The 26,116-nt window shown below is 57.8% G+C and overlaps 1 protein-coding gene and 1 long non-coding RNA gene across 2 annotated transcripts in view; one reads left to right on the top strand and one right to left on the bottom strand.

The window, feature by feature from the left end:
* The first annotated feature begins 4,285 nt into the window (after nucleotides 1-4,285).
* The window catches only part of LOC121665384 (dystrobrevin beta-like), a 72,548-nt gene continuing 50,717 nt past the window's right edge, over nucleotides 4,286-26,116 (top strand). The window contains exons 1-4 of the mRNA XM_042029485.1: nucleotides 4,286-4,306; nucleotides 4,741-4,886; nucleotides 17,000-17,083; nucleotides 22,292-22,379. Of these exons, the coding sequence (XP_041885419.1) occupies nucleotides 4,286-4,306; nucleotides 4,741-4,886; nucleotides 17,000-17,083; nucleotides 22,292-22,379 (339 nt within the window). The remainder of the gene's footprint in view (nucleotides 4,307-4,740; nucleotides 4,887-16,999; nucleotides 17,084-22,291; nucleotides 22,380-26,116) is intronic.
* Nucleotides 12,201-14,627, bottom strand: LOC121665372. The gene is made up of 2 exons (XR_006016345.1): nucleotides 14,189-14,627; nucleotides 12,201-12,688 (listed from the first exon to the last, which is right to left on the bottom strand). It is a non-coding gene; the product is annotated as an uncharacterized LOC121665372 (long non-coding RNA).

Genomic DNA, 26,116 nt, shown 5'->3' with positions numbered 1-26,116 from the left:
GCAGGCTCAGGGTGGACAGCAGCAGGAATTTCCCCATGGAAAGGGTGGCCAGACCTTGGAAAGAGCTGCCCAGGGAGGTTTGGAGTGCCCATCCCTGGAGGTGTCCAAGGAAGGGCTGGAGGTGGCACTCAGAGCTCTGGGCTGGGGACAAGGTGGGGACCGGGCACAGGTTGGGCTCGATGGGCTGGGAGGGCTTTCCCAACTTCAATGATTCTGGGGCTCTGGGGGTGTCCAGGGAAGCAGACACGTTTCTCATTCCAGTCCCCTGCTGAGCAGTTTAAGTGCAGGCACTGGCTGGTCCCTCCTGTTGAGCACAGCAGGAATGAACCTGCCATGTTCCCATATTTCCATGTTGGTTTTCCTGGAAGTTGCTCAGGCGATTTCCCTGGGATGAGGTGATGAGATCCAGATTAGGAGCACAGTTGTATTCCTGTTTATTGGGAAATGAGTGCTGCCTCAGCATCCCCACGGATGTGTTTGCCCTTGCTGCTCTCATTGCAGGAGTGTTGGATGCTATTTTTAAACAATCCCTGATTTTCCTTACAAATGCTCTGTCGGGAAGCGGCATGTTCCAGCTGCTAGCAGGTGTTTGTGCTTGGAATGGCACAGAGGCTGTGCAGGGAAGGGGTCAGTGCCCTCCTGGAACCACGCACACCACTCACTTCAACTGCAATCCAGCATTCTGAGGGAATATTCCTTCCCTGCTGTGGACCCCAGCTGGAAGCAGAACTCCTGAAGGATTTGCTGGAGGAGCAGGTGGGGGCTGCAGGGGCTTTGTCCCCTGGGCCTGTGCCTTCCAGGGACACCACAAACACCTTTCCCTTCTCAAGTTCGTTCCATTTGCAGAATTAATTGGTTTGCACAGCCTGGAAATTCAGGTTACCCCGATTTTGGGGAAGTGGAGGGGAGGGGTTTGTTCCTGGCTTGGAAAAGAAGCCGAGGAAACCCCAGCAGCCCCAGAGCCCCAGCTCTGTCCTGGACTTTGAACAGAGCCTTTGTACTGAACAGGGGAAATAACAGGTGACAAATTCCCCCTTTCTGCTGGAGTTCTCGGGGGATTTCACTGGGGGATCGCCGAGCTGAGCTCAGGGCTGGCCCTGAGTGCTGCTGCCCTGGATCCCAGGGAGGGAAAAGGAGCCCCTGACTGCAGCAGAGAGGAGGGGAGAGGTCGGGAATTCCTGGGTGCCCTGTGGCCGTGTGTTCAGAAGGTGCCTGGTTTTCCAGGGTTTTCCCTGGAATGCAGCTCCATGAAGTCCTGGCCCCTGCCCTGGGGCTGCTCCTGAGGACAGGGTCCCTTCCAGCCCACAGCCTCCTGTGGATCTGTGCTTCCATGAGCCTTTCCCCTGTGGCACAGCCAGGCCAAAAAGCCCCATCCCTTGTCCCAGGTGAAGTCCAGCTGCTCCAGCAGCAGCAGATTCCCTTGGGATTAATTTGTGGCACTTTTAAATCCCTGGATTCCAGTGCGGAGCCTGTTCCTGGTGTGTCCAGGTGTGGCTGCTCATTTCCGGGGGTAGAGCAGGGTGTGGGCACTGCCAGCCGTGCCTGCAGCTCTCTGGGTCCCTGTCCCTGGCTCCCAGGGCTGGCACAGCTGGATCTGGGTGGTCTCTGTTCCTCCTGCTGGTCCCTGCAGCCTCTCCTGCAGCTGGGAAGGCTCCAGCTCCCAGGCACCGAATCCCAGAGTGGGTTGGGAGGGACCTCAGAGCCCATCCAGTGCCACTCCTGCCATGGCAGGGACACCTCCCACTGTCCCAGGCTGCTCCCAGCCCCAGTGTCCAGCCTGGCCTTGGGCACTGCCAGGGATCCAGGGGCAGCCCCAGCTGCTCTGGGCACCCTGGGCCAGGGCCTGCCCACCCTCCCAGGGAACAATTCCTTCCCAATCTCCCATCCAGCCCTGCCCTCTGGCACTGGGAAGCCATTCCCTGTGTCCTGTCCCTCCAGCCCTTGTCCTCAGTCCCTCTCCAGCTCTCCTGGAGCCCCTTCAGGCCCTGCAAGGGGCTCTGAGCTCTCCCTGGATCCTTCTCTTCTCCAGGTGAGCACCCCCAGCTCTCCCAGCCTGGCTGCAGAGCAGAGGGGCTCCAGCCCTGGAGCAGCTCCGGGGCCTCCTCTGGGCTCTCTCCAGCAGCTCCACGTCCTGCTGATGTCCTTTAGATTTGAAATTCAAGAAATCCAATCTGAAATAGTTTCAGAGGAGCTGCCCACTCCAACAGCTCGGTGTTCTCATTGTGGCAGAGCCTGTCAGGGTTTCCTGGTGCAGGAAGTGGAGTAAGAGAGTAGAAAATAGAGGAAGACTTGAAATTCTCTGTCAAAGGCAAGGAGGTGATTTATTATTTCTTAATCCAATCTCCTGCCCAGGCCTGGCCATGGCATTTCCTGTGTAGATGCTGCCTGGGAGTTTCCCCCTCGTATTTTTGGGCAAAAGAGCTCCAAACACCTACACTGGTGTTCCTACAGTTATTTCCCAATTTCAAGTTCATGGAGTGGCTCCTCACAGATATTTGACCTCAGCCACAAGTACAGCAGAGATCAGAAGATTACAACCTGTGCAAAGTGGAAAATGCCAACAGAAAATCAGGTGTTTTATAGAAGAGCTTTAAAGATTCCAGTTAAGAGCTCATCAGCCCTGGGAGCCGTTCCGGGCACTGCTGCGCTTCCCTCATTTCAGTTCCTGCTCTCTGGGTTTCCTTGTGTCTTTGCTTGTTCACTGTGGCTGGGTTTGATTGGAAATAAATCCAATTTATGTGGAGGTTGCCATCAAAGCACCACATAATTGGCTGCTAAAGAGGAGGTTTGGGATTACAGTTCTGTCAGTGAAAAGAATGTTTTCCCAGCTTTTAGTCATTCCTCTGCCTCTTCCCTGAACCATCCCTGCTTTTCAGCCTCCCTCAGGAATTGTGGCTCCTGGAATGGACTGGGATTCCATTTGTGCCTGGCAGAGCCAAGCACACAGAACCCCCTCGCTCCCCAAAACCTCCTGGTTGGCTCGGGGTTGTTCTCCTGGGTTCCAGCATCGCCCCAGGGATGTTCTCCAGCTCCAGCCACGGCCCCGTGTGCCCTGAGCAGTCATTTTATCTGAGAATCATGGAATCATGGAGCATCCTGGGTGGGAAGGGCTCCACAAGGATCCTCAGTCCCATGGGCACCCCAACAACCCCACCCTGGGCATCCCTGGCAGCGCTGTCTCAACGCTCCTGGAGCTCTGGCAGCCTCGGGGCCGTGCCCATTCCCTGGGGAGCCTGGGCAGTGCCCAGCACCCTCTGGGGGAAGAACCTTTCCCTGCTCTCCATCCCAAACCCCCCTGGCCCAGCTCCAGCTGTTCCCTAGGTCCCATCCCTGTCCCAGAGGGCAGAGCTGCAGCCCCTGGTAAGGTCTGTTTTCCCAAGGCGAGTCCAGTTTGTGCCCCTTGGGAAGGGGTTATTGCACCCCCACTTCTCCCCTTTCTGGTGTGAATTTTATTGTTCATTATCAGCTCTCACATTTTTCAGTAGCATCTCCCTCTCCTCGGCTGCCTCGGTGCCTCCCAGGGAACAGGGAATGGATCCTTCTCCGGCGCCCTCGGGAGCGCGGGAGCAGGGAGAGGCAGCGGGAGATGCTTCCTTAGATTGCAGTAATAAATAAGGAGCCGTAGGTGCAGGTTTGTTATCTAATGTACCCTGCACAAAGGGAGCCGTGCCTTCATTTCCCCCTCCCTCCTGATAGCTCCTGAGTGCTTGGAGGGTAAAGCACGGGAGAGAACGTCCCTCCAAGAGCGCCGGGGGTTTGTGCAGGGGGGCAGCGCTGGCCAGGGCTCGGTGCTGGCACGAGCTGAAGGGCCCCAGAGCTCCTGGGGACCCGACCACATCGACTTCCACAAGAGTTCCAGGGAACTGCTGAGCTCTCCAGCAAGGGCAGCGTTCAGGTGGTGGATTTAGACGGGATATTGGGAAGGAATTGTTCCCTGGGAGGGTGGGCAGGCCCTGGCACAGGGTGCCCAGAGCAGCTGGGGCTGCCCCTGGATCCCTGGCAGTGCCCAAGGCCAGGCTGGACATTGGGGCTGGGAGCAGCCTGGGACAGTGGGAGGTGTCCCTGCCCAGGGCAGGGGTGGCACTGGATGGTCCTGGAAGTCTCATTTCAGAGGCTGAGGGACATCTCTGGGTATCACTGGAGGGCAAGTACTGATTCCAAGACTTGCCATGAGCTGCTGTGGCTCTTGGCAGAGCTGCCCCTGTGTCCCCCTGCTCCCAGCACATCCACCAGCACACAGGGAACCCCCAGGGTTTGGGAATGGCAATAACTGGCTCTTCATTCCATGGCTGGGGTTTATGGGACAGTGAGGAGCACAAGGCTCCATCCATTTGTTTATTCCAACCACCTTTGCCTTGTTAAAATAAACCTCAGCAGGGGTTGGAGGGCTGCTCACTGCAAGAAATCTTTCATTTTCCTCAGACATTTCATTTCTTCAGACATTTCTTGTTTGAAGTGTCATTTCTTCAGACACTTCAAACAATTGCCCTGATTTGAGCGGTTCCTCCGGTAGTTTGAACCACTCAGCAACACCAGGGCTGGGCTGGGTGCTCAGAAATGTTCATTTTCTCCATTTTAGTGGGACACAGAACTGGGAGGAGCTCTAGAGCAAAGCAACCTCCTCAGGTGTCACGCGAGGCGATTCCTGTCAGGCTCCTGGCCTGGCACTGCCACAGGACACAGGGATGGGCTTTTTCCAAGTGCTGGGTTGTTTCCTTTGGTTTTTCGGGTCTCTGACAGGGTCTGGGTTTGTGCTGGGTTGTCCCTGTTGGTTTTTGGGTCTCTGACTGTTCCCTGTGTCGTTGCAGCCCCCCCCGGCCCGTGAGTAACATGAACGAGGCCATGGTGACCCACGTGTCCTCCGGAGCGCCCACGCCAACCAAAAGGTACAGGAGCCTCAGGCTCGGGGTTCTTCCTGGGGAAGGGATGGGATACTCACTGTGTGGGCTCTCCTGATCATCCCAAATCCCACTGGCCCTGCAGAACAGGGTGCAGCTCCCCCAAGGGAGCCAGGAATTCTGTTCTCTCCAAAGAGTGATTTTCATTTACTGAGTCCATGTGGTTCCGTGGCCGGGACTGAGGAAATACCTGGAGAGGTTTTGGCTTTCCTTTGTAGCTGGAATTCACTTCCCGAGCTGGGAGAGGCTGGTTTCGTGTCACGGGCTGCTCCTCTTGCCAGGGGGGATCCTGTCCTGCAGTGTCACCACTCACTATGGTCCCAGGCCCTCCACCTCACCCAGCTCGGCCGCTGGGAGCTGCCCTGGCTGGGAGAGGTGTCTGGGGTGGGGCTGGGTTTGGGATTGCACTGACACGGTGACCACACGGTGTGGGTTAGGTCTGAAAATGAGCAGGAAACCCCCTGAATGGGGACTTCCACTGTCCTTGTTAGGGGGGCTCAGGGGGAGCAGCTCTGTGTGGGCAGAGCTGGGAATGAATGAATAAATAAATATTCCTGCCGGGAATGAGGAGCTGAACTGGCACTGTTTCAGTGGCCAGGGGTGCTCCAGAGGCAAGGCAGAGCCCCCATTTCCAGCAGCTCCAGGCAGAACTGAGATCCCTGGGTTTTCCCTCTGCTTCCCTCGGCAGAACGAGTCGTGTCTGTGGGTACAGACTGCCTGTCCTACAATTCTCCCCAAATCTCTCTGTAAATCCTTCCCTGGGATTTCTGCCAACACTGCTCCGTGTGCAGTGGCTGTGGGAGCAGCCAGGGTTGGGGGTCCCTGGCACTGGGGGCTCTCAGGACGCCCTTGGACAAGGAGTCAGAGAACCTTTCCTAGGCTGCCTTTCCCATGAAAGGACAGACAGTCCTGGGAGGGCCCTTCCAGGCCAGGCTGTTCTGTGATCCAGCAGGAATTTCCCCATGGAAAGGGTGCTCAGGCCTTGGCAGGGGCTGCCCAGGGAGGTCTGGAGTGCCCATTCCTGGAGGTGCCCAAGGAAGGGCTGGAGGTGGCACTCAGAGCTCTGGGCTGGGGACAAGGTGGGGACTGGGCACAGGTTGGACTCGATGGGCTGGGAGGGCTTTTCCAACCTCAGGGATCCTGGGATTCTGAGTGCTGAGGGTGTCCTGGATCCCTGTCTGTGGCATTTCCAGGTTCAGTGACTCCCTCTCACCCTCTGTGGCCCCGAACCAGGTGGGAGCAGCCCTGGGGAGTCAGGAGTTAGAGGGAATTGCAATCCTTGGCTCCTGCCTCAGCTCGCAGGAGGCTCCGTGTGCCTCCCAGCGTGTTCCCACCCGTTTCTTGGGATCATCTTTCCCAGTGTTTTCAACAGCACTGGCTGGAGCCTGGGTACATGGCTGGGTCATCCATCACCTGGATTGTTGGGAGGAGCAGCACATGGCTCTGTCTCCTTGGATCCTCCTTCCCTTCCCACCTGGAGAACGTGCAGGTGGCAGCACTCAATGACAGAGTGAGGTGAGGGAGGGGAAAGGGGCTTTTCCCCTCAGAAAATGCCGTGTATTCCTGTTTGTCAGCTCTCACATGCCTGATTACAGGGCTTTCCCCAAGATTTATTGCAGCTTCTCCTGCCCCAGGTCAGTCCCTGCTGCAGGGGCTCATCACTGACTGAAATGAAGGGGTTCATTTCCTGTGCTGGAGGCTCTGGCACATCCTGGCAGCTGGAATTGCAGCTGGAGGGGCCGCTCCGGAGAGCAGGGGGGGCTTGGGAGCTGCACTTCAGTGTCTGGAGCTGCTCAAAGTGGCCACTTCTCCCCTGGCTTCTGCTCGAAAGCCAGATTTGTTCCTACAGTTACCATATATTTTACATACCGTAAGAAATGATGGATGAAGATGTGAGAAGTTGTGGTTTTGCCTGTGTGGGGACACAGAATTCACCGTGAGGGCTGGAAGGGTTGGGCTCAACCCATCCCTGAGTGGCCTCAGTGCTGAAAACTCTGAAAGGGCAAAAGCACAGCAGAGGTTCCCAGAAATCTCTTGGATTTCTGTGATTTACAGTGGGAGCCAAAGGCCGAGTCCTGCCTGAATCCATTCCATTCTGAAGAGCATTTTGATTGTTTGTACCTCCACCAGATGTTCCTCCTTCATGCTGTGAGACTCCAGTTCCCACCAGGACAATCATCCAAGGGGATTTCCTTTCTTTCCCTGAAATACGGCGCAAATCTGGATCAGTTTGTCCGAGGGCGCTTTCGGAAGGTTGGGAAATGGACACCTCCAAGGGAATTGCTTGGGAAAGGGAACTGCTCCTGCAGTGGGCCAAGTGCAGCAGGCACTGCTGGGAGGTGCAGGGGGTTCCCTGGAGATGTGGGGCTGGAGAGGGCCTGGGCAGGTGGAGGTAGCACAGAACTGATCCCTGCACAGCTCGGAGAGCCCTGGGCATGGGCTGGAGTGGGCAGAGCTCAGCCCAGGCTGGGCCTGGGGAGAAAGGCTGAGACCAGCAGGGAGGGGGATTCTGCCCCTCAGCTCTGGAGCCAGGCTGGGAGAGCTGGGGGTGCTCACCTGGAGAAGGATCCAGGGAGAGCTCAGAGCCCCTTGCAGGGCCTGAAGGGGCTCCAGGAGAGCTGCAGAGGGACTGGGGACAAGGCATGGAGGGACAGGACACAGGGAATGGCTTCCCAGTGCCAGAGGGCAGGGCTGGATGGGATATTGGGCAGGAATTGTTCCCTGGGAGGGTGGGCAGGCCCTGGCACAGGGTGTCCAGAGCAGCTGGGGCTGCCCCTGCATCCCTGGCAGTGCCCAAGGCCAGGCTGGACACTGGGGCTGGGAGCAGCCTGGGACAGTGGGAGGTGTCCCTGCCCATGGCAGGGGTGGCACTGGGTGGGCTCTGAGGTCCCTTCCCACGCAGAGCAGTCTGGGATTCCCATTTCTGGGTGGTTTCACCCATTCCTTGCCCCAGGAGCCCCAGGACAGGGCAGTCCCAGCTGCTCCTGGGACACACTGAACGCAGCCATTCACCAGCAGGGCAGCACAGAAACCCCTTTGTGTGATTCCCTGCTGTTAAAAACATGGAAATAACTTCCCTTTGACAACTGCTTTTTTGGAGGAACAAGCCTGAGCTGAAAGAACAGGATTTTAATGCCTGAATTCACTTTTTCTTGTGACCTAAAAAGCAGACAACAAGCAAAGCAAAGGAGCCCTTCTCAGTGTTCCTGTTGAGAGTCTTGTAGGAGCCTCCATCACTTCCAGCCTCCCCACTCTCAGCTTCCAGGGGGAGAACATCCAGAGGGGCTCTGAGCTGCAGCGGCTGCGCTCCGCACGGGGCAGGAGCTCTGTGCCCACCCCAGAGTGCTGCAGGCAGAATGGGCTCAGGGAAGGGTTTCCCTGCAGGAGCCGAGGTGGGAGCAGCAGTGCAGCCCCAGCCACCCCAGCTGGGGGGAGACATCCCAGTCCTCGCATCGTCCACCCTGCACAGGGGAGGCTTCCACTCCCGAAGGCCGATGGATTCTCTGGCACATTCGCCAGGAGAGGCTCGGAGCAGGGGGCAGGTGGAGCAGGGGGGAGCTCTGAGTGTTGGCAGAGGGGACATTGCAGTGCAGCCCTGCTGGGGTTTGGTGGCTGTGATGCCAGAATCCGGGATCACTGGGGCTGGAAAAGCCCTCCCAGAGCATCGAGCCCAACCTGTGCCCAGTCCCCACCTTGTCCCCAGCCCAGAGCACTGACTGCCACCTCCAGCCCTTCCTGGGACACCTCCAGGGATGGGCACTCCAAACCTCCCTGGGCAGCTCTTTCCAAGGTCTGGCCACCCTTTCCATGGGGAAATTCCTGCTGCTGTCCACCCTGAGCCTGCCCTGGCCCAGCCTGAGGCCGTTCCCTCTCCTCCTGTCCCTGTTCCCTGCCAGCAGAGCCCGACCCCCCTGGCTGCCCCCTCCTGTCAGGGACTTGTGCAGAGCCACAAGGTCCCCCCGGAGCCTCCTTTGCTCCAGGCTGAGCCCCTTTCCCAGCTCCCTCAGGGCCTTTTCCAGCTTTCCAGCCCCTCTATCCCAGCCTGGAGTGCTCCAGGGGGTTGTGGTGACCCAACTGCAGCAAACCCCAGCATTTCCCTGATCTTTACAAGGAGCCCTTCTGAACAAAGGAGATGATTCTGTCTCCTCTGCAGGACCAGGCCAAGCCCATTCAATGTCATTTGGTTCAGTTGATTTATTTTGAATCCCTTCAGGAATGGATCTTTTCCCTCCTGTCGTGGTCACTGTGCTCTGCTCCTCTTTCAGTAACTCTGTTCCAGGCACAGCCTGGCCCCAGTCAGGTTAATGACGAGTCCTTCCCCCTGAGCACCCCCAGACTTTGTTTGTTCCCTCGGCAGCCGTGCTCAGTCCGTGCTCATGGAGCAGCTTTTGCCTCCAGGAGAGAATTAACCTGGTGTGTTTGTTCTGTTCAGAGGGTCCAGGGAGAGCTCCGAGCCCCTTGCAGGGCCTGAAGGGGCTCCAGGAGAGCTGCAGAGGGACTGGGGACAAGGGCTGGAGGGACAGGACACAGGGAATGGCTTCCCACTGCCAGAGGGCAGGGCTGGATGGGATCTTGGGCAGGAATTGTTCCCTGGGAGGGTGGGCAGGCCCTGGCACAGAGTGCCCAGAGCAGCTGTGGCTGCCCCTGGATCCCTGGCAGTGCCCAAGGCCAGGCTGGACATTGGGGCTGGGAGCAGCCTGGCACAGTGGGAGGTGTCCCTGCCCATGGCAGGGGTGGCACTGGATGGGCTTTAGGGTCCCATCCAACCCAACCCAGCCTGTAAGTCCATGGATCATCCCACAGTTTTCCCTAGAAAGGTCTGTAGTCTCTGTTGCCCTTGTGGGCCCCATAAAGGTTTGGGGCTGACCCCATCCCAACCACCCTGCATCGACAGCAGAGCCGAGTCCCCCTCAGCTGCAGCAATGTCCCCGCTCAGTCCCAGGGACAAGTGTCCTGTTTGGGGTGACAGAGCACAGCTGATCCCCGTGGCCCCTCTGGGACAGCCCAGCAGGGCCTCTTTCCTCCCCTGTGCCTGGGGCAGCCTCCAGCAGTGTGGGTTCAGTTCCCTGGGGCTGGGAAGGGTCTCTAACCAGAGTTCCTGTTCAGCACCAAGCCCATAAAAGCTGTCACCGAGTGCTGCCTCTGGCAAAACAAAACCCTGCATTCCTTCTCCTGATTGCTGAGCAGCCTGGAAACCGGGCACGTTGTGTTGGCTGGGGCGAAACGTGTTCTTGCAGCCTAAAATCCCAATTATGTGCAGCTCAAGAGCTGAAGGGACGTGATGTCACCTGGCTGGACAATGTCCCAAAGCTGCCTTTTTGCGGACATTTCATTTCCATTAACCCTGACTGGGATTATTTTCAGTCTCGTGCTCCCGAGGTCCCTGATTCTCTGCTCCTCCCAGTCCTGCCTTTGTTTTGTTGGTCCCTGTGTAGCTCTGCCGTGTCCAGCACCACTGACCCCCCGCAGGTCTGTCCTTGCCCAGATGTGGGCACAGCTGGGCAGCTCCCAGCTTTTTCATCGGAACCCGCAGGACTTTGCTCCGCCCTCAGCTCTGAGCAGGGATTCCCACACCAGCGCCGCCGGTGCTGTCCCTTGGGGTCAGTTCTGTCCTCACAGTAGGTTTTATTTGCTGGGCAGCTCCGTTTATCTGCTGACAGCTCCCAGTGTGCCTTTCCCCTTTGTTCCCTTGCCCACATCCGTGTGTCTAGGCCCCAGTGCCACCCGAGAGGGGCTGGCACTCCTGGCACTGCCGTTTTCCTTGGACACAGGCAGAGCACGTTCCTCTTCTTCTATTCAGCTTCCTCGACCTCTGGGACCTCTGGAGATCCCAGCTCCTGTTTAGCCATAATTTTAGCCCCAAAAGGGTTTTGGGGGAGAGTTTTTGGGTGCAGGAGGCCCTGGCTGGGGTGTGCAGAGGTGCGGCCGTGTTTGTGCCGTGAGTCATCCTGCATCCCATAACGCCCGGGACAGACCTACCCAGCACCAAAATTGGCTTTAGTTTGGAAAAGGGATAAAAATCTCTTTGTCTGGAGATAGGGGAGGTCCCAGCTCTCCCAGGTGACAGAGGGACACAGCCAGGAGCGGGGAGGGTCCTCAGGGGCTCCGTGGGGCGTCCCAAGACTTCAAACAAAAAAGAGTGGTTCGTTTATTGTTATTTAAATTGAGCTCTGGGTGCCTGCGGGTGTTCATCCCTAACCTGGGGCTGAGGGGGGAAAAAGGGCCCAAAAGCAGCTGCAGGGGGAACGCTCGGGGACGTTCACACACCGCTCTCCACAGGGCAGAAATTCAGGATCAGGGGGAAAACGTGTGGATAAATACAGAGGGAAACTTGGGGTTGGGATGTGCTCAGACTGTCCCTGCAGCAGCCTCGGGGCACGGCTGGGGGACAGGAGAGACAGAGCCACGGCAAGGTCACTGCTGGGGGACACGGTCACTGCTGGGGGACACGGTCACTCTGCTGCATGCCCAGGGTGCTCTGGGGACACCTCCTACCCCATCCCACTCTGCCCTCACACAGCTCAGCCCAGCTCCTTGCCCTTCTCCTGGGGTTTTCCCTTTCCCTGCTGCTGCTGCAGTTGATCCCAAATGCTGCCACTGAAGGGATCCAACTCATTTGCAGGATCCCGGGATCCCTGAGGCTGGAAGAGCCCTCCAGGATCATCGAGTCCCAGCTGTGCCCAATGCCCACCTTGTCCCCAGCCCAGAGCACTGAGTGCCACGTCCAGGCCTTCCCTGGACCCCTCCCGGGATGGAGGCCGTGGAAGGGGCTGCCCAGGGAGGTGTGGAGTCCCTACCCGGGCTGCCTGACAGGGGCTGATGGGTCAAAGGTGGCACTCGGTGCTCTCAGGGGGCTTCTCCAGCCCAGTCCTGTGGGATCTCGAGGAATGTGGTGATCCCTGTGCCTGAACCCTCAGCTGATGCTGTGGGAGCCGAGCAGGCACAGCCTTGCCTCCCAAATTACTCCTGAATCACTCGGTGAATCCTGTCCTCGTGTCATGCAGAGTGGGGTGATGTCCTAGGTGACCTCAGCTTCTCTTTGCATCCCTCAGGGGGGAAAGCAGCACGGCAGAAGCAGGGACCCCTCTGGGCTCCATCCGGGCAGCTCTTCCCAAAGCTTTTCCCTCCCCAGGAGCCAGAGCAGCACGGTGCAGCCCGTAAGGATTCCCCAAGGTGTGAGCCAGCAAAAGAGAAATTTACAGGGATATCTTGGTGTAAATTACAGGATTTAAAATAAATTGTCTCATGCTTGGCTTTCCTGGTAGATTTTCAGAACAGGAATTAATTTAGGACACCAAAAGCGCCATTTAAATACCTCTAATTTATTGAGCTGCTTGTACAGGAGCAGAGCCAAGTCTCAGTGGGTGAACTTTGGGGCAGGAGCCAGTGAAGCTCCCAATCCCCGTTCCCAGACGTGTGGGTGCCTGTTCCAGCCCCAGGCTGAGCACCCAGACCCAAAGCTGAGCCAGGGAGCAGCACCAGGAGAGTCCCAGAGCTCAGGGAAGACTCTCCCACCTCGATTCTCTCTTCCCACCTCACATCTCTTCCCTCTCCCCTCAGGGGACCGTGGTTGCCATTATTTCCTGCTCTCTCTTGAATTGCTCTGGTGTAACCTGGATTTGTGTTTGGTGGCTGTTGGGATATGGAAAGTGTGGGAATTACCCCTCAAAAACCAGGGTTTAATGAGGAATTCACTTACAGCAGTGGCTCGCCTGGGGGAGGAGCTGGGGACCTGTCCTTGGGACCATCTCAGCCTCTGCAGCCAGGCTGGGAGAGCTGGGGGTGCTCACCTGGAGAAGAGAAGGATCCAGGGAGAGCTCCGAGCCCCTTGCAGGGCCTGAAGGGGCTCCAGGAGAGCTGGAGAGGGACTGGGGACAAGGCATGGAGGGACAGGACACAGGGAATGGCTTCCCAGTGCCAGAGGGCAGCGATGGATGGGATATTGGGCAGGAATTGTTCCCTGGGAGGCTGGGCAGGCCCTGGCACAGGGTGCCCAGAGCAGCTGGGGCTGCCCCTGGATCCCTGGCAGTGCCCAAGGCCAGGCTGGACATTGGGGTTTGGAGCAGCCTGGGACAGTGGGAGGTGTCCTTGCCCATGGCAGGGGTGGCACTGGGTGGGCTTTGAGGACCCTTCCACCCAAACCAGTCTGGAATTCCATGACTCTACTTTAGTTATTAAGACAAAGGAAGGTTTTGGGGTGGCCCTGTGGGGTCGGGGGGTGACGCTGCTGTTCCCTGGGCTCTGTGGGGGGGTGAAGGACCTGCCCAAGGCCCGAGGGGTGGGAGCCTCCAGCTTCCCGAGCACGGAATAAACAATCATTCCGTGAGGGCAGGGAGTAAAACCTGCGGGGAACAGAGGGAGCAGACCGTGCCAGGGGACGGCTCTGCCTCGGTGGGCGGCCTCGGGAAGGAGGGAGGGAAGCAGCGATTCCCCAGGGAGCGGCTCGGCGCTGCCACGGGCCCAGATGGTGTTTTCATTGCGCTGCGAGGCCCGGGCGAGTCTGCTGCTGTGTGGGCACAGCACCAGTGGGAAAATCGCAGGCAGGGAAGGAAAACATCAATATTTTCCTAGCAGACGGAGCACGTGTCAGGTGGGATCCCACGGGATCGGTTCCCAGCTCAGCGCTGCTCAGTTCGTGTCTGACACGGGGAACAGTGACACTCGGGGGGACTGGGATTCTCCGGAGGGCAGCCTCCAAATCAGACCCTTCCCAGGGCCTGAAGGGATCCCTGGATGAGGTGAGGAGAGGGAAGGGGAGGAGTCACCCTTGGGATGTGATGGGGAGAGGCAGGGAGGTGGCAGTGCCCAGCCCAGCCCAGGTCATCCCCAGCCCAGCCCCGGTGATCCCAGCCCAGGTGATCCCAGCGATCCCAGCCCCGGTGATCCCAGGTGATCCCAGGTGATCCCAGCCCAGCCCCGGTGATCCCAGCCCAGCCCCGGTGATCCCAGGTGATCCCAGCCCCGGTGATCTCAGCTGATCCCGGGTGATCCCAGCCCAGCTCCGGTGATCTCAGGTGATCCCAGCCCAGCCCCGGTGATCCCAGGTGATCCCAGCCCCGGTGATCTCAGCCCAGCCCCGGTGATCCCAGCCCCGGTGATCCCAGCCCAGCCCCGGTAATCCCAGGTGATCCCAGCCCCAGTGATCCCAGCCCAGCCCCGGTGATCCCAGGTGATCCCAGCCCCGGTGATCCCAGCCCAGCCCCTGATCCCAGGTGATCCCAGCCCCGGTGATCCAGCCCAGCCCGCTCCCGGCTCAGCGCTCCCGGTGCCCGGTACAGGTAATTCCGTACCTGCGGGCCGGACCCGCAGCCGCTCCGGTGCCAACGAGGTGTCACCGCGGTGCCGCCGCTCCTCGGGAAGGTGCCAGGGAATGCTGCAGGGCGCGGTGCCGGGGCAGCTCCGGGACACACGGAACTGTTCCCCACCCTGGCCGAGGCCAACGTGGAACCCTCGCTGAAGCCGCAGGTCCGGGATTGCTTTTCCTGCCCTTCCGGCAGGGCTGTCCCCTCTCCCCACCCCCGGCTGCCCGCCGAGGTGCTAATGAGCGCTAATTGCTCTGCGCACGCTGCGGGGCACGCCGGGGACGGAGTGCCGGGGGGATTAAACCCGGCCTCGGCCCCCTCGGGCTTTCCCAGGGAGCTGGGTGCACTCAGAGCCGGCTCCTTGGAAACGGGAGCTGAAGGTGCTGCCAGCAGAACCCGCCCAGCTTTGTGTGAGCCGCGGCTGGTACTGCCACGCAGCTCTGCCCGAGGGGACATCCTGTCTGTGCCGTCTGTCCCCAAACGGAGCGGCTCCTCCAGCTGGGAAGGTGCCAGCACAGGGACACAGCTCAGGGCTTTCACTGAACTGCCGATCACAGGAACATGGAAACGTGGACCTGAGAGCCCCTTCCAGGGCCCAAAGGGGCTCCAGGAGAGCTGGAGAGGGCCTGGGGACAAGGCCTGGAGGGACAGGACACAGGGAATGGCTTCCCACTGCCAGGGATGGATGGGATATTGGGGAGGAATTCCTGGCACAGGGTGCCCAGAGCAGCTGGGGCTGCCCCTGGATCCCTGGCAGTGCCCAAGGCCCGGCTGAACATTGGGGCTGGGAGCAGCCTGGGACAGTGGGAGGTGTCCCTGCCATGGCAGGGGGATGGGGGTGGTTTTGAAGGTCCCTCATGACCCAGACTGTTCTATAATTCGCTGATATTTTTGGAGGCAGCTGAGGGATGCTCTGGAGGGGGCTGGGTACCCCCAGGCATCGAGAAACAGGAAGGGGAGAGCAGATCCGGGCTGGGAACAGTGTCCAGCCTCACGTTAATTCCGTGTAGCTCTGATTTCCCTTCCCAAGCCCAGGAACGCTGCTCGTTGCCGCAGCTGTTGCCCTTCATTTCTGACGGGCTTTTAATGAGCCCTTGGAGTGGGTTAGAATGGGAAAGGTCTGGGAATCTGTTGTGGCCACAGCTCCAAACACACCAAAAATGGAGCTTTTCAGCATTTGCCTAAAGATTCCTCGGGGTGGAGGCGAGTGTTCAGTCTCCCCAGCACAAACCCCTCGTTCCACAGGCTGCTCCTTCCCCGGGGGGCTCCACCTGGGTAATTCCTTTTTACCTCTTTGTCACAAGGTCTGGCTCTGCCCCCGGCTGTCCCTGCACGCAGCTGAGGAGAAAAGTGTTAGTGTGTGAGAAAACGGGGCTTCTCTTCCCGGGGAGAGCAACAAACGCCCTGTTCGTAGAAGCTCCTGGAGGGAAAACTTCCTGGGCGTGTGGGGGGGAGGAACTGACTGCAGGCGAGGGAGGGAAGGAGCGGCTGGAATACCCGGCAGGAATGACCATGGGATTGTGCTACAAGGACGGTGGCACCTGCCCAGGAGCCGCTGCCCGGGTGATGCTGTGATCCCACGCTGCTCAGGACCTGCATCTCCCCGGGGAGAGGCCCCCTCTGCCCGTGCCCCATTCCCTGGGGGACAGACCCTGCTGGAACCACCCCCCGGCTCCGGGAGTCCAGCGGGGCAGAGCGGCCGTGTCTCCCTTTGCTGGAGGAGGGAAGGATGTGCCTTTGTGTGCAGTGTCTGGGCTAAAAAAAGAACCATTTTGCTGCATTTTTCCTGGGGTTTTGCTCCATTCCCTGAGATCCTGCTGCAGAGAGCAGCACCTGCCAAGAGGATAACACAGAAAAACAGTTATTTATTACTTATTTAGTTCTGGTTCTGTATTAGTTCTGACGAATATTTCTTGCAATCGATCTCTGTTCATAGAAATTCTCCAAACTGCAGCAGCTTTATTTTCATGAGTCCTCAAACCAAACAAAAACATCCATCAAATGCTGGGTCCGTGGCAGAGGCAGCACTGGTGACCAACCCCTCGTTTGTCAGATGTCATCACTTCCCTCCTGCTTTGGTTGTGGTTTGGACTTTGGGGCTGTTTGTTTGGGTTGTTCATAGAAAGAATGGTCAGGCCTTGGCAGGGGCTGCCCAGGGACGTTTGGAGTCCCCATCCCTGGAGGTGTCCCAGGAATTCCTGGAGGTGGCACTCAGTGCTCTGGGCTGGGGACAAGGTGGGGACTGGGCACAGCTGGGATTCGATGGGCTGGGAGGGCTTTTCCATCCTAAATGGTTCTGGATTCTGGGATTCTGAGAACAGGGAATGCTGCTGGGGCTGGATTCTCCTGTGCCCAGGCATGCTGGCTGCAACCATGCTCAGGAGTCTCTTCCTTAAAGACCATGGATCCTACTGGGAATTCCAAGAGGCTCCACAGCTGCCCTCGTTGAACATTTACAGAATTCCAGAATCCCTGAGGTTGGAAAAATCCTCCAAGGTCATCCAGCCCAAACTGTGCCCCATCCCCAGCCCAGGGCACTGAGTGCCCCGTCCAGGCCTTCCTGGGACACCTCCAGACCTCCCTGGGCAGCTGTGCCAGTGCTGGATGTCCCCCAGCGTCCCTCTCACTGTGTTTGCCCCCGCACAGCAGAAGTCTCCTCGCCCTGTAACTCATGGAAACCCATTTACATTTTTCCCCCGTCCCTCCTGCTGCTTTTGCTTCGTCCCCGTTGGCTCCGTGTCCATCGCTCATCCCTGCCCGTATTTATGTTGTTTTTGTTTGCTCTCCCTCCCGCCCCAGGTGCCAGCGCAGCAGCCCCGACCCCGCCCGCGACGAGCACGCCCTGATTGCCACCTTTGTGAGGCACCTGCGGAGCGGGGCACGGTCAGTGCCGACAGCCGGGCTCCGGGGACACCCCGGGCTGTGGGGACAGACCCCCCCCGCGCCGGGGACACCGAGTGCCCCTCGCACCGTGGGCAGAGGGAGGGAAGGGCGTCGGTGTGCCCCGAAATCTCCGTGCCACCCCGGGCACTCGCCCTGTCAGAGAACCCCTCACACAAACCCTGTTTATCATTCCAAGTGGGTTAATCCATTAACTTTTCTCTCCCTGGCCATCCCGGAATCTCATCTTTCACCAGTAGGAAACTTTCTGGTTTCTTTCCCAGGCAGCTCATGCCCAGCTCTGTCCTGTAACTCATCCCTGTTCTTCTTTCTCCTCCCTGCCTTTCCCTCCCCACCCCAAACGCAGCCCCAGCCCCATCCTGGCCCTGTCTCTGTTCCTGGATCCAGCTCTTCCAGCCCCTCCACCGTGACCTGCCCCACGCAGCCGTTTCTGGCTCTGCCCTTCCCAAAAAACAGCAGTAATGCTTTGAAGAATCAATTCCTTTTATCTCGGGGTTGCTCTTTGTGCACATTTATATTTCATGGCTCTGTCTGTGCAGGGGAATTTCCGCCCGGAGCCCCCAGAGCAGCGCTCCCGTTCCATCCCAGGACACAGCCGGGGGCTCCAGTTCCACTCCAGGGCCCAATTAAGTGGTGCCTGTGCAGAGCCAGGGCTGTGCTGGGAGGGAGAGGCGGGGTCAGGACCTGAGGGCTCTGTGGGGCTCACTCTGTCCGTGCCTTCACCCTCTGGCAGTATTTTTGGAGCCCTGTTTCATCACTCTGTCACGCAGAAATTCGTACCCGCTGCTGCGTGGATGAAGGGCATCTCCTGGGAGAGGCCGGCGGTGAATCACTGCTCTCACCTGCAGCAGCTGAGAGCCCAAAACGTTTTCCACAAGACTCTAAAGCCCAGGGAATTTCAGACTCTCACCTTCACTCCATTACTGCAATCCCTGCATTTGGAGATACAGAGGAGTCTCTCTTCAAGCTGTGTACCGAGCACCTCGAAGAGAATACGACACATTGAGCTGCTGTGTGTGTCCCAGAATCCCAGAATTCCCGCGTTGGGAAAGGCCCCCAAGGTCACGGAGTCCAGCCTGTGACTGATCCCCACCTTGTCACCAGCCCAGAGCTCCGAGTGCCACGGGCAGGCATTCCTGGGACACCCCACAGCTCACAGCAGCCACGGAACATCCACTGCAGCCAAGGTTCCTGAGTTTTTCAGGCCTTTAAATTTAAGGAAGTCATGTGGTGCTGTAGCCAGAGCAACAGTGGTTCCTGGGAGTTCCAAGGGGAAGGGGATCTCTTAAATCCTCATTTCTTCAGGTTCAGGAGTGTCTTCCAAGGCAGCACGAGAGGCTGGGGACATCTGTGCTCCTCTGTCACTTCTCTGGGTCTTCACCCCTGACCCCCCAGAATCTCACACTGCAGGGTCTGTTTGGCAGCTGGGGGCATCGCCAGTGGCTGCTGGTGGCCTCTGTCCCTGGAACAGTCTGTCCTATCCTGTCTTGTCCTATCCCATCCTATCTGATATCCTATCCGATATCCTATCCTATCCCATCCCATCCCGTCCTGTCCTGTCCTGTCCTATCCTATCCTATCCTATCCTATCCCATCCACTTAGAGAATCCCTGAATGGTTTGGGTGGGAAGGGACCTCAGAGCCCATCCAGTGCCACCCCTGCCACGGGCAGGGACACCTCCCACTGTCCCAGGCTGCTCCAAGCCCCAGTGTCCAGCCTGGCCTTGGGCACTGCCGGGGATCCAGGGGCAGCCCCAGCTGCTCTGGGCACCCTGTGCCAGGGCCTGCCCACCCTGCCAGGGAACAATTCCTGCCCAATCTCCCACCCATCCCTGCCTAATGGGAAGCCATTACAGGATGTATCAGCCTCTCTCTCGCCTGTCCTGCTGACACTTGGATTGTCCCAGCTGGGATTTCTGTCGGGGTTTGGCAGCAGGGCAGGCGAGTCTGGGCTGTGTCTCCACCCTGCCCGCCTGTGCAGGGTGTGATTCCATGGGAGCCTCCAGCCAGGATCAGATGGGGCTGAGTTTCCTCTGTCACGCTGCCCTGCCCGAGCCCTGTGTCACTCTCTTGTGTCCTGTCACTGCTGAGCTGGCTCAGGGACCTGTCCTGGCACAGACACCTTGTTACTGCTGTGTCAGGCCCATCCCAAGCCAATTTAATTTCCTTCTCTGGCTCCTCACACTGTCCTGGCGCTGCTGCCAGGAGGGCAGAGCCTGTGCTCAGCCCTTTCCCACGAACCCCTAAAATCCCTGTCCCTCCCTGACTCCTCGCTGTGGCTCCAGTGGATTTGGGTCTGTCCCCTCTGTGGCTGACCCAGGTGGCCCCAGAGCAGGTGTTGAACCCTCCCCTGGTCAGACCTTTGCATCAAGGCTGACCTGGAGCACCCTGGGATGGTGGAAGGCATCCCTGCCCACGGCAGGGGGGGACTGGATGGGCTTTAAAGTCCCTTCCAGGCCAAACCATTCCACAATTCCCTGATTCCGTTCTCTGTGCCACCCCCGTGCCAGCCATGACCTGCAGCTCCAGGGGATGAGTGGGAGAGCTCAGGGACTGACTGTGCAAGGAGCACAACGTTGTCCAAAGGGGCCAGATCACCTGGAAGGGCGTTTTTAAGACAGGGAATTCTGTGTAAGCCTTCTCCAAACTTCTGCTGCTGTGGAACCCTCTGGACTCTCTCCCGGGTATCCTGCTCCCATCCGAGCTCCGCGTTTATTCTTCCCCTTTACTCCCTTTCCTGCTCTTGACAGCTGGGGGTGCTCACCTGGAGAAGAGAAGGATCCAGGGAGAGCTCCGAGCCCCTTGCAGGGCCTAAAGGGGCTCCAGGAGAGCTGCAGAGGGACTGGGGACAAGGGCTGGAGGGACAGGACACAGGGAATGGCTTCCCAGTGCCAGAGGGCAGGGCTGGATGGGATATTGGGCAGGAATTGTTCCCTGGGAGGGTGGGCAGGCCCTGGCACAGGGTGCCCAGAGCAGCTGGGGCTGCCCCTGGATCCCTGGCAGTGCCCAAGGCCAGGCTAGGACAGGACTTGGAGAACCCTGGCCAGGGGATTGGCTTGAACTCCTCTTCCTTGTCACCTGTAAAATATTTCTAAAAGCAAACACCAAAAGGATTATCCTTTCTTTTCTTAATTATAGGTTGTTTTCAAGAAAACCAGAAATTGTCAATAACTATTTTGTAGCTCACTGTAATGAGAAGAGACGGCACTTTCAGGAGAGTTTCAGGGAGAGGAATTGGGAGACACCAGATAACAGAAAGGGTGGAAGGGACGGAGAGATCTCTTAGAAAAGCAGGGGAAGATTTGTGTAGCCACAGTTGCAGAGCAGATCTGCAGGGAAGCAACATCGGGTTCAGGATGTGGGATGGGGAATGTTTTTGTTCTTCAACAAAGAACTGTGGGACAATAAATCAGGGTGAAGGTGTCTGTGCAGCTCCCCGAGCCTGGTCTGTCTCAGGTCTGTTTTCCCCCTGGTTTCACTCACCTTTCCCCAGCTCCTTCTTTCTCTGTGCACTTGGATGTCTCCAGGATTTAATCCAGCCAAGCAGAGGCCTCACAGTGCAATTTATGGTCATCCCAGCCCCCTCTGTGCTGACTGTGGGTCTGTTCCACCCCAGACATCACCTGGCCAACTCCAGGGGCTGGAAGAGTTTGAGTTGTTAAATTTGGTGTTACTGAAAAGAGATTAAATCTGCATTTTTAAATAACCATCACATTCAATATAGATTGGTTGCGTGAATAAAGAAAATACAAACCCTTGAAGTTAAGCTTGAGGAAATGCAGATTGTCTCCTGAGGTGGGAATGTGGGCTGGGAATTGCTTTTGTGGTGCACCAGGAATGTCTGGTTTGGTTTGCTGCTCTCTGTGGTGATGCTGAATTTCCCTGGAGCACCCCTGGGCTGCCCATGGATCCCACCTGGAGCCTCGGGAGTGGCGCTGGGAAGGCTCTGTGGCCTCGGGAAGCACATTCCTCATTCCCACATTGTTGTTTTCATTAAATCCCAGTTTGGTTTCTATACCTGATCCAGAGGTTCCCTTCACAAGGGAGATGGGATGAGGGATCTCTGCCCACCAGGGGCACAGCCAGCAACTCCCAAACCCAGCAGCTGGCTGTTGGCTTTAAAAGTGGTTCCTCCAGTTGTCATTTCCTTCCTCGTTCCTTGTGGCAAGGCTGTGGCACCAAATCCAGCTGGGAACACATCTCAGCACTGATGGTTTCAATCAGCACAACCCAAAAATCCTCCTTTGGCCCCCAGTGTGTTTAAAGGTACAAAGGGAATCCAGCCCTGCCTGTGCTGCCTGGCTGGATTAACGGTGTCAGTGATTAACAGGGGGATGTCAGCCCTGAGCGGGACCCCGGTGCTGCCTGTCCCTTCCCACCCTGGGATCTGTCCCCTCTGCTGTCACTGCTTTTCCTCTCTCAAACCTCCCTGTCCCTCTCTGTCACCTCAGGGTTCTGTCACCCTTGCTGATGATGATTGGAGATGGTTTTTAACACCTATTTCAGCAACGTCTCCAAGGCAGCTGCAGCCCGTGTGGGAATCCTGGGCTGCTGTGGGACCAGCTCCTCACACCCACCCCTGCCAAGGGCAGGGACACCTTCCACTGTCCCAGGGGGCTCCCACCCCGTCCAGCCTGGCCACCTGAGGCAGCTGGAGCTGTGTCACCCTCTGGAGCTGGGGCATGAAGGACCAATCTCACATGAGCAGCCTGTCCTGGGTGAGGGGAGGTGGGTGTGAGTCAGGTGTAAGTCAGGCTGACTTACAAAGTGCCACTGGCATTAAACCCATGTTGTTGAGTGACAGAGGGTTCTTCCCAGGCCAGCAGGGTCCCCCCCACTCTTCCCCATGGAAATCATCCTGGCTTGGACCATCCTGCATTCCCAAAGCTTTCCTCCTCCATCCTTCCGGTGGCCCCTGTTGACCTGGAGTAACCAACAGAGTTTGCACTCAAGTGCTTCAGAAACAAATTAAATCTGGGCCTAAACCAAATTATTTTCCTACATCCCAACTGGAATCTGTGAATCCTGGAGAAAAATCTGCTTGGAGGAAAGTCTGGGGCGAGGTCCCCACTGTGGGGGGAACGGAAAAGGGAATTATTAAAGGGGATGATTTCCAGTGGGGCTCCTCTCTCTGCCCTCGCTGTCTCTGTGCCCTGTGGGCCTGGCCTGACTCTGCTTTGCTCCTTGCAGTGTCCTGGACAGCCCGGGCCGGCTGGACGAGGAGCACCGGCTCATCGCCCGCTACGCCGCGCGCTTGGCCGCCGAGGCCGGCAGTGCCGTAAGTGACCCCGTCCCCTCCCGCGGGCACCGCCACGGCTCGGGGGGCACAGCCGGGGCTCGGCTCCCACCCCTGCACGGAGCCCCCTCTGCTCTGCTCGGCACCGCGGCTCCCCGGGCTCAGCGGGAACCCGGCGCTGCTGGGAGCGCCGGGGACGGGGAGGGCGGCGCGGGCGGCTGGAAATGAGGTCAGGGAGCTGGGGCCATGAGCAGATTAGTCCTGCTTAGGCTGGAGAGAGAGAAATGTGCAGATACCTGAGGAAAACAAATCATGGGCGAGTGCTGGGGGTGGATTTATTCCAGAGGGAAGGAGCCTGAGGCGGGGAAGGGAAGGAAGGGAAGGAAGGTGGGTTTGTGTTTGCAGCTTCTTACAGAAGAAAACAAAGCGAACACGTTTCCAGTTGGTAAAAATCAGTGCTGCTCTAACAGAAAACGGCTACAGGAGCACAGCAGGAATTTACTGGAGTTCCATGGAGTATTTGTGGCTAGCTGGATGGGGGGATCCCTGTCCTTGCTGGTTTACCCATAGGGAAGGGGAGGAGAGTTTGCAGGGACCATCTCCCACGTTCCTGAATTTCCCTCAGGGCATGTTCAGCCAAGAACCTGCCTTTGGCAGCGGGACGTGGGCAGATATTTGTGTAAAACTTCAATAAAACAGAATCATGCTGCTGAAACTTTTCAAACTGTCAGCTCCCACTGCCTCTGCCCAGTGGAGCAGTTGCATGTCCAAAGTCATTCCGTTCACCAGGAATGCTGAAATGTTAAGGGGACACAGTGCCAAGTTTCAGGTTGAGATGGAAAAGGAGGAAATTTCCATGTAATCCTGTGAAATCCAAGCTGTTGAGACAGTAAGTGCTGAGTCACTGTCACGCTGGAAGGTGCTGGAAGAACTCTTAGTCATGGCTTGACTTCTTTGTACAAAGTGATACGAAAACTTCAGGAGTCACAGACTGGTTCTGAAAGGACCTGGCTGCTAAAGAGCCATGAATCACCTCACCCTCTTGTGTGGCCATAGCAGTTCCAGGAGGGTCAGAAGTGGAGCAATTCTTTGGGTTTGGAGTTTGCTGAGGCTCCTCAAGGACCTGTGGGAAATTCCTGCTCTCTTTTCCTAAGTCCCATATCCCAGGGCAGATGCTGGAGCAGTGTCAGGGACTGACGTGGGGCAGAGAGAGAGGGAAAGGGGAACAGTGGGGGGTTCCCATTCCAACCAGAGCTCGGCCACTGGGAATCTGGAGTTATTTACTGGCTCCACTGTTCATTCCCAGTCCAGAACGCCCATCAGCTGAAACGGCCGGATTTCTCCTATTTTGGAGGAATCTGTGTTCAAAGGGCTTGGAATCCTGGCAGCTCCTCATTATTCCCGGCCAGTGGCACATCTCCCTTCCTCTTCCAAGCTGGGATGGCAGCTTGGTGGGGGAACATCCTGCTGAGCTGTGGGCAGGGTGACATCCATGGGGACAATGTGCCAGGTCCGTGGGGACAGTGTGCCATGTCCATGGGGACAGTGTGCCACATCCATGGGGACAGTGTGCCACGTCCATGGGGACAGTGTGCCAGGTCCATGGGGACAGTGTGCTCTGTCCATGGGGACAGTGTGCCGTGTCCATGGGGACAGTGTGCCACGTCCATGGGGACAGTGTGCTCTGTCCATGGGGACAATGTGCCGTGTCCATGGGGACAATGTGCCACGTCCATGGGGACAATGTGCCGTGTCCATGGGGACAGTGTGCCAGGTCCATGGGGACAATGTGCCATGTCCATGGGGACAGTGTGCTCTGTCCATGGGGACAGTGTGCCAGGTCCATGGGGACAGTGTGCCATGTCCATGGGGATGTTCAGAAAGACTTTTCTCACCCTGGTAATGGTCAGATGTTGTTGTCCAAGTGTTTGGCCAGGGAAGAACCGGGATCTTCCTCCTTGGAGATGTTTGGAGCTCGACAAGACAAGTTCATGAGCAGTCTCTGTGAATTGGCCCTGCTTTGCATGGACTGGAAACCTCCCAGGGTCCCATCCCACCTGGGTTTTTCTGTGAATCTTTAATTCATTTGACATTAATGAAAGTGAAGAATGGAAAAAACCCAGCATCCTGAAGGAATTATGGAATATTTGTCCACGGAGATGCCAAAAGCCAGCTGGAGCAGTGTGTGCTGGGAGCCCTTGAGGGGTTTGCTGTGAGCAGAACGGTTTCCTGACGTCGCTCCAGGCCCGGCTCTGGGCTGGGCTGGGCTCTCCTGGTTAACGTGCTCTGAGGGCTGGCAATGCAGAGGATCCCTGAAACACCGGCCAGCTCCAGCAGCCCTGGGCAAAGCTTCTTCCTCCTCTCTGGAAGTCACTGGCAGAGGTCACTGGGAGCTGTCCATGGGGCAGTGCGGCCACAGGCCGGACTCAGCCCCTCCGTGTCTGCGTCTTCCCAAATGGGATAAAACCTTGGAGCCGTTCCTGGGGGGCTGGTGCTGGACAAATGTCCCTCCCCGAGTGAGTGACACCCCCGGGGACACCCCTGGGGGAAATGCCTCGGCTCCAAGTCTGGCTGGGACAAAAGCATTGAGGCAGCTCCGGGAGTTAATCCCGGACATCCGCGGCTTCCTAAGGAGGAAACGGCGCAAGGAGCAGCCCATGGCACGTGGCTGTGGCCCCCAAAGGGCTCTGCTGAGCTGCCCTTGTCCCCCTGCAGCCGATGGGCGGCCAAAACTCCCTCTTATTGAGTGAGAGCTGCTGCGGCAGTGCTGGCCCTGCCCACCCTGCCCTGCCTCTGCTGGAGCGTGGATAAAGTGGGGAAATCAATGGAGAACAATCCAAACTGTGATTAAATCGCAGCTTTCAGCATCACAGCTTCATCTGCTTGTCTCCCTCTGCTGCTCTGCTCAGGCCAGCCTGAGGTGAGGAACACTCAATTATGGATGAGGGGCTAATTAGGGTGAGTTGTGTGGATGAGTTACAACAATTAGGTCTTGCCCACGTTGGTTGCTCTTTGTTGCAGTGTGTGGTTGCTCTTCCCTCAGCAGCGGGCACTGCTAACAGCCCATTGCCATCTCCTTAATGCTGCCCACAGGCCGAAGAATGGCTGGAATATTCCCTCCATGGAACCCCCCCTTCAGCTTTTGGGCACTATTTAATACATAATTTTTAAATAAAGACTGAGTAATCCGGGTCTCCCGTTAGATAAATCTGCAGCTTGGTTCTTGGATCCCTGCTCCTCCTCCTTGGTAAACCAGGTTACTGAGCCATTTTTGTCATTTGTTTCCTCTGCCTGTCGCTCACCAGGAGCCCTGTGACACCACAGTGACAGGCAGGTGCAGCACTGGCTCCCACTGTCCGTGACTCCATGGGGTCCTGGCACCGAGGAGGCCGGGATCTGCTGCCCAGGAGATGCAGGCTTGGAGAGTCTCTCCCAAGGCAGGGGGATGAGGAGCAGAGCGGCTGCAAACCGGCCCTGGGGGCTGGATTAAACTCCATCCCTAAATCCCCTGCTGCCACCCAGACAGGGACACTGGAGGTGAGCTCTGAGTGCTCCCTGGGCAATCCCAGTCTGGCAGGGAGCTGCCCTGGTGATCCTTGTGGATCCCTTCCACCTGAGGTATCTTTGATTCCTGACTGCAGGCACGGCTCACCCAGGATTGATGGCCTTGCCTGGGAAAACCAGTGCAGGGCTGGCAGCTTTCACTGCTCCTGGGGGCTGTTCAGGGAACTTTTTCATTTTAAGATTTGATGACCATTCTGATTTTCCTGCTGGGAGAG

The sequence above is a fragment of the Corvus kubaryi genome, unplaced genomic scaffold, assembly GCF_017639235.1.
Source record: "Corvus kubaryi isolate FWS band 111438036 unplaced genomic scaffold, C.kubaryi_AGA036_p1.0 37323, whole genome shotgun sequence".
NCBI classification, from domain to species: domain Eukaryota; kingdom Metazoa; phylum Chordata; class Aves; order Passeriformes; family Corvidae; genus Corvus; species Corvus kubaryi.
This window is presented reverse-complemented; position numbering and strand designations above follow the sequence as displayed.